General features: G+C 41.3%; 1 protein-coding gene across 1 annotated transcript; it reads right to left on the reverse strand.

The window, feature by feature from the left end:
* Positions 1-541: 541 nt before the first annotated feature.
* On the reverse strand, positions 542-6,243 carry LOC108604400 (peptidase inhibitor 16). The gene is made up of 4 exons (XM_017993860.2): positions 5,830-6,243; positions 2,375-2,575; positions 1,784-2,042; positions 542-1,720 (listed from the first exon to the last, which is right to left on the reverse strand). The coding sequence occupies exons 1-4, from the start codon at positions 5,921-5,923 to the stop codon at positions 916-918; spliced, it is 1,359 nt and encodes a 452-aa protein (XP_017849349.1). The 5' UTR covers positions 5,924-6,243; the 3' UTR covers positions 542-915.
* Positions 6,244-12,150: the final 5,907 nt, after the last annotated feature.

The raw sequence follows: 12,150 nt of genomic DNA on the forward strand, positions 1-12,150 counted from the left end.
GTGTTATCGATATAGCAATTGACAGCCTGGGCTGGGCTATCTTAATTTTGTTGTCACAAATAAAATTGACACCCATTGTGTGCAGTGTGCAAAATTTATAGCAATTTGGGGAGTGTGTAATAGGCCTGCCACATGCCACATGCCACACGCCACATGACCATTGGACAGACAGCGAAACAATAGATAAGCCAGCGCAGCTATTATACGAAAAAGTTAAATAAAGCTTGCTTTTAATTTCAAGTGCTGCTGATAGGGCTAACCCCACTGTGTAGCCGTTAGCATTGCTTTGTTTAGATGTCAGCTGAGCTAATAGTTTAGACAAAATGAATTCATGAGCAAACCTTTGCCAACTCAAGCTGAACTACAAGTTCAACCTTAACCTTCTTATCAGCCGCAGTCTCTCTCTCGCTCTCTCAGTTGATTCAGCGCGCTATTCAGCGTACGCCCCAAGAGGCAAAGCTCACGCCTGCGTATTGCATTTAAAGTTTATACGTTGCCTGTTAACGCGTTATATGTTTTTATATAAAAAAGTCGTTAAGCATTTACTATATCATCTGGCTGTTTTTATTTGCTGGAACACATTACTACGACTAACTACGTAACGTAACTGAATGTTTAGCGCTGATTAACAATATTTGATACAAATATTCGGTAAGTAGTGGATGATTGATTTGCATAAATAATTTATAAGATACAATTCCGAAAATACATATGGCAATTTGTTAATGTTTGTGTTTATGATAAAATAAAAAATATATATGTTTAAATAAGGACGCCTAAGTTTCGAACTGCTGCGTACTATTTCGGAATCGAAGATGGTGCTAATGGATACTACATAGTAGTTATTACTGAGCGGCGAGCTAATACATTCTGCGGCATTTAGAATTGTTGGTTGGGGGGCGCTGGTTGGGAATTCTAACCGCGCCAGGTGAGAATGCTCCAACCACGACTTGGCTTTGGAGTGCTGGGTGTCTCCGCTTCATCAGCGCTCTTTGCTTCTTCCTCAGGCGCTGTCTCCGCCGCCGCCGCCGCGTCCGCTACTGCTGCCGCCGGCTGCTCTTGCTGCTGCTGCTGCTGCTGCTGCTCGCTGGGCTGAGCTGGCTCTATATAGGTACGTAGTATTGTATGCTTCTGTACGGCCCGCTCGAACTCCGCCGCACTGGGACGATACGCCTCAAGCTTGTGCCAATACTTGCCGGAATGCTGTTGCTGCTGCTGCTGATTATTCTCTGTGGTGAAGGCCTGACTGCCACCGCGCGTGCTAGTACCAAAGGAGCTGCCGCCGGACGTAGACGCTGAAGCTGATGGTGATGCTGCTGCTGCTGATGCTGATGCCGACGCTGTGGATGTGGCTGAGGCTGTGGCTGTGGCTGTGGCTGAGGATGTGGATGTGGATGCCGCTGGCGCTGCCTGTTTGGATAATTTAGTGTGGGAGTAGGTAAATGGAGGAGGTGAGGGGTTATTGAAGTGTTTGTTGTTGTTGCTCGGTTTGGGTGATAGGCTGTTGTTAATGTTGTTAGTGGCTGGCTGGTTACTTTGCTGGTTGCTCTTGCTGTAGCTAAACTCATACGTTTCGATAGTGTTGCCGCCGTAGACGCTGTTGGCCGCCGAGGCGCCGGGCGCTGCGCAGAGTCCCTGATAACGCGCCGAGGGCTTCATGCCGTAGGTGGCGCACGAAGGCTTGCCCACCTCATATGGGTTCAAGCCAACGACATTGCCGCTGTAAAGTAAAAATATTTATTACTATCCAAACTGCTTGTGAGTGCTGCTGATAAAGACTTACCCAGGACCATAGTTGCATACGTAGAGCTTGTTGTACTTGACGTTGTCCTTGTACTCGGCAAAGCCGCAGCCGACGAGGCTGGTCTCGCCCCAGACTAGCTGCGAGTAGTGGCCAGTCTTGGGGGACCAGGCATCGCCAAAGGAATACTTTTGCACCTCATTGAACCAGTTCTGTATGCGCGATGGGAAGTCACCATCGTCCGCATCCAGCGGCGCTGTGCTCCAGATGATAGCCAGGTTCTGGCCCATCGTAAAGCGATCTGTGCAACAAAAGGTGACAAATATATAAGTATATGCAATTTATTTGCCAGTTTTTGCTTATTTCGTAAAGTGGTTGGTGCTTGGCTTGGGTTAGTTTTAGTGTTTTAATGCTGATGGTGGTGGATGAGGTGCGTACTTTACCGTGAACTTAATTTAGAGAGATATAGAGAGAGCAACATGCAAAACGCTTAACCAAGTGCTGTGCCGATTGTCATATTTGGCGGCATACAATTTGTGTATTGTGCTATGTGAATTGAGGGGGGATTTCAGATAGTCAGATAGCCTAGGGTGCGTGCTAGGTTTAAGCTAACGATCAGAGACTCGAACTTACTTATGGTGCGGTGTGGATCGTGGCGAAACTGGCAGTTGTCGGCCCACTGTTGAGCTCGCGCCGCCAGCTCATCGTCCCAGACTATCTCACGCATATTCTCAGCGCCGGGCTGGCCCGGATAGCGTCCGGTTGCTACGAGTTGCCTCAGGCGATTGTGTTCCTGCAAGATGATTGATCTTTCCTCGGTGCTGATGCCCGTTGCTGAAATGATTAGGTCGAAATTAGCATAAAATATATTAGAATATGTATTTAACTTGGGGACATGCTATCATTTCTATTTTTGTTCAATATTAATATGCTTAAAATATAAAGTTTTTTTTTTGTTGTTTTTGTTGTGTTTTTTACGCGTGGATTTTTATGTCCACAAAGCTTAATGATGCTTTCTGCCGTGCTATTGGGATTGGGTGACAGCCGAGCCGGTTTTCGACTTTTTTATTTATTTACTCAACTTTTCGTTGCCTTTATTGTTAATTCGCATGTGTGAGTGTGTGAGTGTGCGTGTTGAAATTCGCAGAGGTTTCATTCAAGCATCACTAATTTATATTTGAAGAAATTTTTAGTGGACTTTAACGAATTAAAAAAATAAATTTACATTTTCAAATATTGCTTGAGGCTTTTATATAATGCTGTACAGCCAAATCTCAACTGGCTGGGCGAGATCTAATTGAGAATTAGAGGCTTATAAAATAAAAATTAAATTAACGAGCATTTTATGAGCCCACTTTCTTTGGTTTTGGCTTTGGTTTTGGTTTGGGCCAACAGCAACCGGTTCGACTTAAGCTAAAAGCTTCGGCGCGTGCTGCTTAAAAGGCGACAATTAAAAATTCAACACATTAGCTAATTTCGCATTTTATTTATTGCCATTGTGTATTGTCGCGCTAGACAGAGCGGTAACTAAGTATGTCATGCTCTTATCCAGAACGGATAACACTTAAGGTTTATATGGAGATGGGGAATAAACTGAGCCCGCTGGCTGTTAATTAGTCGCGTACGTGAGCATCGTTTAGAGGTCGCTGGGAAAATCGCTCGAGCTGGTGCTGCTGGTGCGATTGAGGTCCTGGGCGTGGTTGGTTTATGCTGCCGCATTTTATTTAAATAATTACGCGCGCTTAATAATTTTTAATAATTATAATAATAGCTGAGCCGCCGATGGGCGCTGATTGCGCTGCCAAGACGTGAGAGTATCCCCTGACTTGACCATGGCCATGGCATCTGTATCAGCGGTCAAGTGCAGCGACGTGCCTTGCCCACAGTCACTCAGTCAGTCAGACACGCTGACGCTGCTGCCAATTAACGCAAAAGTAAATAAATTTACAGCTACGCTTCCAACTCTTAACGCTCGCTCGCTCGCTTCGCACAAATATGGGTCTAGATGTCAATGGAGCTGAGCTGAGCGGAGTCCAAGCACAAACTTGTGTGTGCGAGTTGGGAACGTTTTGGTGTTTGCTTAAGCAGCTCAGTCTCTCGATGCTGGGCTTGAGTTTAGTGAGTCTGCTTTCAAGGTTAGTGACGGCGACTAAAAATAGCAATGAGCGAGCGGGTTTTTGCAGAACTTGTCGAACTCAAAACTTAAACCGCAGCTGTCAAATTAAAGACGTGTTAGTGTTATGTTATAGTTATTTACATAAACGCTGACTAGCCAGTTGGCCGCCGGAGGAGAACCGGTAAGCTAAATGCTAAATGCAACTGAGCTTAAGTCAATACGCATCAATCACACACTGAAACGCGCCGCCTGACTGCATCTCAGCGATCTCTCAGATGGAGGCGCTATGCAAATTTGTGAGCTGCCCTCGCTGACAAATTGCACATAAAGCTGTCGATGCAAACCGATGCCCCAATGCGATGAACAGTTTCCGCAACAGGCTCCATTTGCATATTGAGTGAGTAGTGAGTAGTGAGTAGTGCGCAGTGAGCATAAAAAATAGTTAAGATAATGCTGACAACGAGACGTCAACAGCTTGCAGTGTTAAACGAAAGACTTAAGCAACAAACTTGAGCCGAGCGAGAGTGATCGCCAGACAGTGAGTGCTGCCCAAATGCCAACGATATGTTAACAAGTGCTTAACTGCACAACAACAACAACAACAACAACGACAACAACAAAAGAAGCAGCAACAAGTACAGCTATAGGCGTTGACTTCACCTTGAACGCACGACAACTTGCAGCTCTCGAAGTGGGGTGCGCAGTACTAAGTGCGGTGGGGGGCGCACTCGAGCTCTGACGCATTTAGCTCGAGTTCATTTTCATAGTTATGCTTTATGCTGGCCGCTACATGTTTCGTTTCATTTATCATTTACTGATTATCACCCAAGCAATCTTTGTTGTTGTTTTACTTGTTGTCGTCGTCGTCGTCGTCGTTGTTGTCCAAGTGGTTGTCGCTGTTGCTTCTGCCTGAGCATCTACATATTTAATTACATTATTAGCGCGTTGAGCTTTTGATTGATGCCGCTAACAAAACGTTTCGGCCACAAGCCACTGCTAGTGCCAGTGTAGATTGGCCCGAATACTCTCTATGACTATCAAAGCGATAAGTTCCATTGTGTGAAATTGCGTTAGAGTTATCAGAAATAAGCATAGAAGCCATCATTAATCAACACTACGCGCGCACACACGCGCACTATAAAAACTCTTTTGTTATAAACAAATTTAGCCAAACAACAGGTCTATTGTTGTTGTTGTTGTTGTTGTTGCTGCTGTTGTTTTTATTGTTGTTGTCAGCGCGTGCAGAAAACAAAAGTATTGTGCTATGAACCAAAAGGTTCTACACACGCCCAATGACCAAACAAAATCAAATTGCCGTATAAATTGTTGTTTAATAACAATTAAGCTACCTTCGATTTCAATGTGGTTCAATGTGCGCTTAGATTTTGTTAACACAATTGATCAAAATTAAATTTGTGTTTTGTTTGAAGTTGAGTGGCCTTTGCTACTATGGGCAGCTTAAGCTGCGACAAGTTTCTCGACATAAGTATTGTATATAGTGGCTAGTTTTTGTTATATATTCTCAATAATTCAACCTGTGTGTCCAACTGGTTTCGCTGTATACGAAATTATCATACAGAATTTATGCGCTGTGACTGCGACGACGAAGGTGAAGTCATGCCCAGCAGCACACAGAAGTTCTCAAGCGCCCCTCGACAGCAGCTTTCGCTAAATGCTAACTAAACATAAACGATAAAGAATATACGTATTTGCCTAAATTACAGAGGCGCAGCCGCACACAAAGCACTCAATTTTTCATTCATAAAACAAATGACAGAAACGTGTCAGCAGCTAAGAATTTAGAAACAAATCCAAATGCCTCAGTTTTGTCGATTTGTTTTTTTGTTGTCAACTACTTATGCATGCGAACTGAACAAATGTCTATTTTTATGCCCCCAAATATGCACAGTGGCATACAAATGACGCGGTAGTTGGACGCGAAATTGGGGCTGGTCAGGTGGGGAGTACTTACCGATTAACTTTCCATGACAGGCGAAGGCCACGCCGCAGGAAATGAGCATTAAGGCCAGTGGGAGAAGCGCACGTTGCTGCATCTTCATTAACATTTTATTTATATCTATATATAGTTTCACTTTTTTACAAAGGATATTTGTTTATCCTTACACTTTTAACTTTTTAAATTCAAATATAAGCTCTTCGTTTGACTGACAGCGTTATATTTGTTTGCTTGCACTTTAGAAATTAAGTTTTACAGATTTTGGAATAATTTTGAATTGCGCGCAGTTGAGAGTTTTGTATGCACAAAAAATTTTGCCTTGTTGCTTGCCAAAAACCGAAAGAAGCGCCACGAAATATGCCGACGACTCCAACTCCACTCTCGTGCGTGCAGCTAGACTTGAAGGCGTCGTCTGTTTGATTGACCGCATCGCCGCCGCGCCTCAGCTTATATACCACACACGGCGGCGTCGACGTCGGCAGCGACGCCAGCAGCAGATAACAGAGCGCCACATAAAAAGAAGCTGCTGCTGCTGCTGCGCTGTCAACGTCGCTGCTCACTGAGCTGACTGCGCAGAGAGCGCAAACAGGTGAGTGGCTGCGGCTTCGGCTTAGCTCAGCTGCCGGCTATCAGCTGGCCGGCAAAAATATTCGACTGTCAACATAGCTTGCTCTCTCTCGCTCCCGCTCCCGCTCTCGCTCTCTTGGCTCGCTTGTGGCTAATGCCAGACCCTGAAAGTGCTTAAGGTTCAAGCTATGATATGCACTGCGAGATAAAATATGATAGAAAATTAATTCTGATTAGCATAAGCGCAACGCGCTTGAGTTTTATTATTATTTCTTTTTAAAAAACAATACTTAAACATTCTCCTGGTTTTATTTTCGTTGCTGTTGCTTTTTCGTTTTTGCAATATAATTGCCAGCAAAGACATTGATTGAACTTTATATTGATCATGAAGCTTTAGCCGCCTGGTTGGGCAACAATCACTTGTGCACGCTTGCAACTGCAACTGGCTGGCTAGCTGGCTGGCTGGCTGGCTTGAGGGCGTGGCACTAGGGGCAGCTTGGCTTGGGTCGCGCTGTTTCGCCCGCGGACACAAGCTTCGATCATTTCGCGTATCATTAAAAGCCAATAAAAACACCCAATTAAATATGAAACGAAAAACGAAAAAGCCAACAGAACAAATCCCCAATTGAGCCTTTCACCTGACGCTACATAGCGGATATATAAATTGGCTATAGCCATATACATATGTATGTGTAGCCTGGGAAACAAAAAAAAAATAAAACTGGAGCAAGTTGGCGTTGTCGCTTCGCTTCGTCGCGCTGAGCAGGCGACACGGGCTTCTTGCTAAAATAATTACGCGTACAAAGCCATTAACAAGTACAAACGATTGCGCCGAGCTTGGCCCCGACCAACTGGCGAACTGGCGAACTAGCAAGCGGGCAACTGGTTTCCTGAAATCCTTACACAGCGCTGAATGCCACACATGATGTTTACACTGTGATCGGTGATCAGAGCCAAAGGCGCAGAGCATTGCAACTGGAACTGCAACTGCAACTGCCGGCGATTGAGCTGAAGCTGGAGACAAGGGCAGAGAGTGACGTCTCGGCTGCACTGCTGATTTATTTTATTTCGCAAAAAACCACATAAATATTAAAAATTATGCTTTACGCAAAAATATGAATGTCTGATGCTGCTGCTGCTGCTGCTGCTGCCAGTTCATTGTTTAATATGTACTTAAAAGTTTTTGTTGCTGCTGTTGCTGTTGCTGCTGCGCCTCTTGTTTGTTTCTTGTTGTTTTTAATGCTAGTTTACATTTCCTACTTAGCCATACACTTCATTACGTTTTATTTGCGCTTAACTCACACACACACACACACAGACACAACTATAAAGATTTAAACAAACATTATTGGCCTTCAATGCCGGCGCCTGTCCGCCTGCCAAGCGAATCCAATTCATATAGAGTGCGTATACTTATTAAAGCGCATGTTGAGAGCAAGTGAACGCCAAGAACACAGCATACAAAATCAAAAAATAAAATAATAATATAAAATACCAACACCTCATTTAACTGAGCAGATGCTCAGCGCTTGTTATCGCTGTTCTTGTTGTTGATTTTGCTTCGCTTCATGACTCAATTTAATGTCTTTGTTGGCATTACGCGTGCTCCGCAGCTGAGTTGCCACCCACCAGCACTCAACACACTCACACACACACATACACACACACGCTTAATCGCATATTCATTTGTCCAGTTAAATATCGGAAGCAAATCGCAACTCAAAAACATGTTTACACCGCTATCCTGTCAACTGGGCTGCAAAGCCATTTATAATCGCTGACTAGCCAAAGCCAAAGCTGTCAAAAGCCAAATGCCAAATGAGTCACACACACACAGTTACAAACTGTTGCCGCATTCAGTTGGAAATTGCATTGAATCATTTGACACTTTGGTTTACAAGATCTTGTTAATGTCAGAACACAACAATTCCATTTGGAAGTGTCTGACTGTTGGCCTCACTGATAATGTCTCTAATCAGTCAAAACAGTTGCTGCAAAATATTTGCGCACTCTCTAGTGCTTGCTGCAATGCACTTGCGGAACTATCATATTGCCATTTGTCAATGCTGACAATTTCAATTGCGGGCGTCGCATCCTCGTTTGCCTTTGCACTTCCGCTGCCATCAATCTGCCATTCACTCCCCCATTCAAACATTAGAGAGAGTGTCGGATTCGATATGATGACAAAACATTTCCATAACATTTCAATCTTTGCACTTGACTGCGACGATGCCAACGACTGTTATTAAATATTATTAATTACAATTGAAAACTTGCCAGCGCTGCTCTGCGCGCGTCGGACGCTGCGTCGCTGCCTGCGCTTTGACAGCAACATAATTAAAATGTCATACAGATTGGTGTTTATGATATTGTTGTTTTTATCATCAGAGCATTGCTGTTGTAACTGCTGCTGCCGCCGCTGCTGTTGTCAGTCCATTGGCGTGAGAGTTGGCCATTAAGTCACTGTTGAAATTATGCAGTTGAGTTTTTAATCCCAAAAGAGCTGGAGCTGGAGCTGGAGCTGGCGATACAAAGTAAGCCAGGCTGAGCTGAGCCTGTTTTTATTTAAATAATACGGCTTGAAAGCTTAATTACCGCTTTAAGAAAGTAAAGCATACGCTTAGCTTAGCTTAAAAGGTTGAAAGGCACACAGACGTGTATTGAACACGTTTGAGACTGACTGAATGAATGAATGAAACGCTCAAAAGACACAAATATCAACTTTTTTATTGTCAAAAGCGTTTTCATTCTCATGCTAAATTAATTCATATGTTGATCAATTCGCATATGACATACGAGTATTAACATATACACAAGCAAACAAACAAACATAACTATTAATGTTCATATTGTGTGACGTCTATAGTTAGCATATTGATTCTTATGTTCATAAGTGTGTTTTGTATCGATTTGTTATTTGAACTAATGCCGGCACAGTAACCAACCGAGGCGAACAGCGTCTGTTCTACAAATGCAAATACAGTAAGCATTCTATAAAAGCAACTAATTTGTAGCTATTTTATTCAATAAAGTTCATATAGTAAAAGTTGCTGATATATTTAAATAAATCAGTTTTGACTATAAGTATTGGTGCAGCTTTATTAGTTATTTATTTTTATATCAATTCATTCTAGATCTGCTATTCCTCTACAGCTTTGTTGTTGTTTATATTTATAATAAGGCGTATAGGCATTAATTTAATAATGTATTAAAACAAGCTTCCAGTGCTTAGATTGTTTTAATTAAATTTGTGTGAGTTGATTTCAACTTTCTCTCGGTAATTACTTTACGACTTCTGGCGAATGCGTCAATGTGTATTTCTTATGAATATTAAAATTAGAGTGAGAAAGAAGAATAGAAAGAGTTTAATGCATATGAAAGTTTATGCTATTAACATATGACATAAGTAAGATAATAGTTAAAGAATTATGCTCTAGTGATGACTAAAGACTATTCAATTAAAATAAAAGGCAATTGGCAACACTAAAAAGGTCTAATTGAATATTGCTTGTGTAGCAGTTGCTTTTATAGAATATTTACTGTATATATGTATATACCAATATATATCTATATATACATATTTATGCTCATGCACACACCCTTATTAATTCGGTTTTTGGTAGCCAAGTGATTTTCATTAAAAAGCCGTCAACGTACAATAAATTGAAGATCATTTTTTTGTATTATTATGCGCATTGTTGTTGTTTCTGTCTCGATTTCGCCTGCTTATGAGCTTCATTATCAGCGGGCCTGCTGTATGTATTTATTTAGCGACAGAACATAATTTCAACGCTCTTTATCACGCCGCTCCTCCAGACACTGAATATTCCGCTGCGATGCGGATTATTGATTTATGCGTTTTGTTCGCTTGTCAGCCGCAGCTTTATGTTTATTCTTTTTGTGCTATCTAACGATCGCTAAATGTAGCAACAAGTGTCAGCAGCACACACTTGAGCTCAAGCTCAGCTTAGAGCTTTGCACCACAAGCGACAGCTTAATCAAAGCAAGTGTTTTCTCATAAACATAATTCATCAACTGCTGTCAAGTGTTTAGTGTTTGTGGAAAACAACAACAATACGCAAATCAACAAACTATTATTACCCAGCTGACTAACGGTTTGCAACTAGTCGAGTCGCTCGCCTTGAGCAGCTCGTTCCATTTCATATTGTATAATATATATAATAAACATATTTGTTATCTACATGTCCATCTAGCGATGTGTGTGGGAAAGGTCATGCCGCGGAAGTTCACCAAAGCATTTCATAGTAGTTATAAAATTATTTACAAAGCTCTTCATTAGCTGCTTTAATTACTCAACGATCAGCATTAAGCTGCAGTATAAAATTAACAAATTTAGACAAATATATGTTACGCACATAACTGAGATACATGTGGAGTTTTGTAAATTTGGTGTTAGACAGAAGTGTACTGTCTCTGGACTTTGTTTTATGCTAAATACATAGTTAATTTATAACCGATTTGCGTGCTAATACATTTCAAACTTGATTGTTAACGAGATAAACTTTTAACAACTGGCACATGGGAAAATGTTTTTGGCCGCTGATCGAATTTCAGTTTCGCACAAAGAACGCAACTCAACTCAACTCAGTTTAGTCTTAGCATAACATATTTATATTTATATATAGAGACAAACAATAATAATAATAACAAATGAAACACAGTTTGCTGTTTAAATATAAATTGGTATATAAATAACTTTTATCATAAAGACAGCAAACTCGTTGTTTATGCAAAGCCAAAAGCTGTGCGGCGTCTTTCTCTCGCACTTTAGATACAGATACAAATGCAGATACACCTCAGCCACACTAATACATTGACGCAGAACAAACACGAGCATTAAAAATCAATTACATTTGTTATATAAATTAAAGTGCATGTGGTGCAGGTTATTCATGTTAGCTGTGAAATGATCAAATTAAATTATAATATCGAATGCAAAAAGTTTTCATCATCAATCTTTGACAATTTAAGGTCGTAAATTTTAAATATTCATAGTTCCCCCACCTCAATCTCTCTCAGTCAGCTCTGTGGCCAGAGGGCAGCGACTGTCGCGTGCATTTAATGCTTGCTAATTTGAATTTAAAAGGCTGACTGGCCAACGCGTAGATAGATAGATGGAGAGAGATAGATACGTATGCGCAGATAATCAAAAAATAAATTGGCACAAGCGAGCGCGCCAAATAAATAATCAAACGAAGTGAACATTTGAAACACGTGTCGCTAAAAACAGCGCAAATCAACAAAACGAAACCGCAGCCCAGGCCAAGTAGTCGTAGTATAGTATATAATGGCCATATAAATGGCAAAAAAAAAATAAATAAAAGAGGTTCGCCATACAAAAGATAAACAAAAAAGATACAAAGCACTCGCAATCAGTGTAGCCAAATTAGCCGTTTTCACGTCAGATCAGATCTAGCTATATACTATATAGATGAACTGCCGAGCAGATTTGAAATTTGTTATCTTAAGTTGTCACTCTTGTGACCCCAATCTTGAAATTAACAGGTTATGAGCATAAAATAAATTAAGCGACAGATAACTGTAAGAAAGAGAGAGACTAAGACTAAGTCTATAAAAGACTTACGATTGCCTCTATTCCAAATACTGGATTTATCTTATTAAAAGACAATAATTCTAGAAGAATTATAGACATTTTACTGTATTCGGACTTCAACTTAGTGTTATGGTTATAAAAAGAAATCTTCATTGACTGAAACTAATCAAGAATACATGTCGCTGATTTACTCG

The sequence above is a fragment of the Drosophila busckii genome, chromosome 3R (genome assembly GCF_011750605.1).
Source record: "Drosophila busckii strain San Diego stock center, stock number 13000-0081.31 chromosome 3R, ASM1175060v1, whole genome shotgun sequence".
Lineage (NCBI taxonomy): Eukaryota > Metazoa > Arthropoda > Insecta > Diptera > Drosophilidae > Drosophila > Drosophila busckii.

Bases quoted from the DNA above. Each gene is read 5' to 3' on its own strand.
- LOC108604400 (XM_017993860.2), bottom strand. From the start codon at position 5,923: ATGTTAATGAAGATGCAGCAACGTGCGCTTCTCCCACTGGCCTTAATG. The intron at 2,576-5,829 runs GTAAGTACTCCC...TAATCATTTCAG, and splicing joins CTGTCATGGAAAGTTAATCG to CAACGGGCATCAGCACCGAG. The intron at 1,721-1,783 runs GTAAGTCTTTAT...TTTACTTTACAG, and splicing joins GTATGCAACTATGGTCCTGG to CGGCAATGTCGTTGGCTTGA.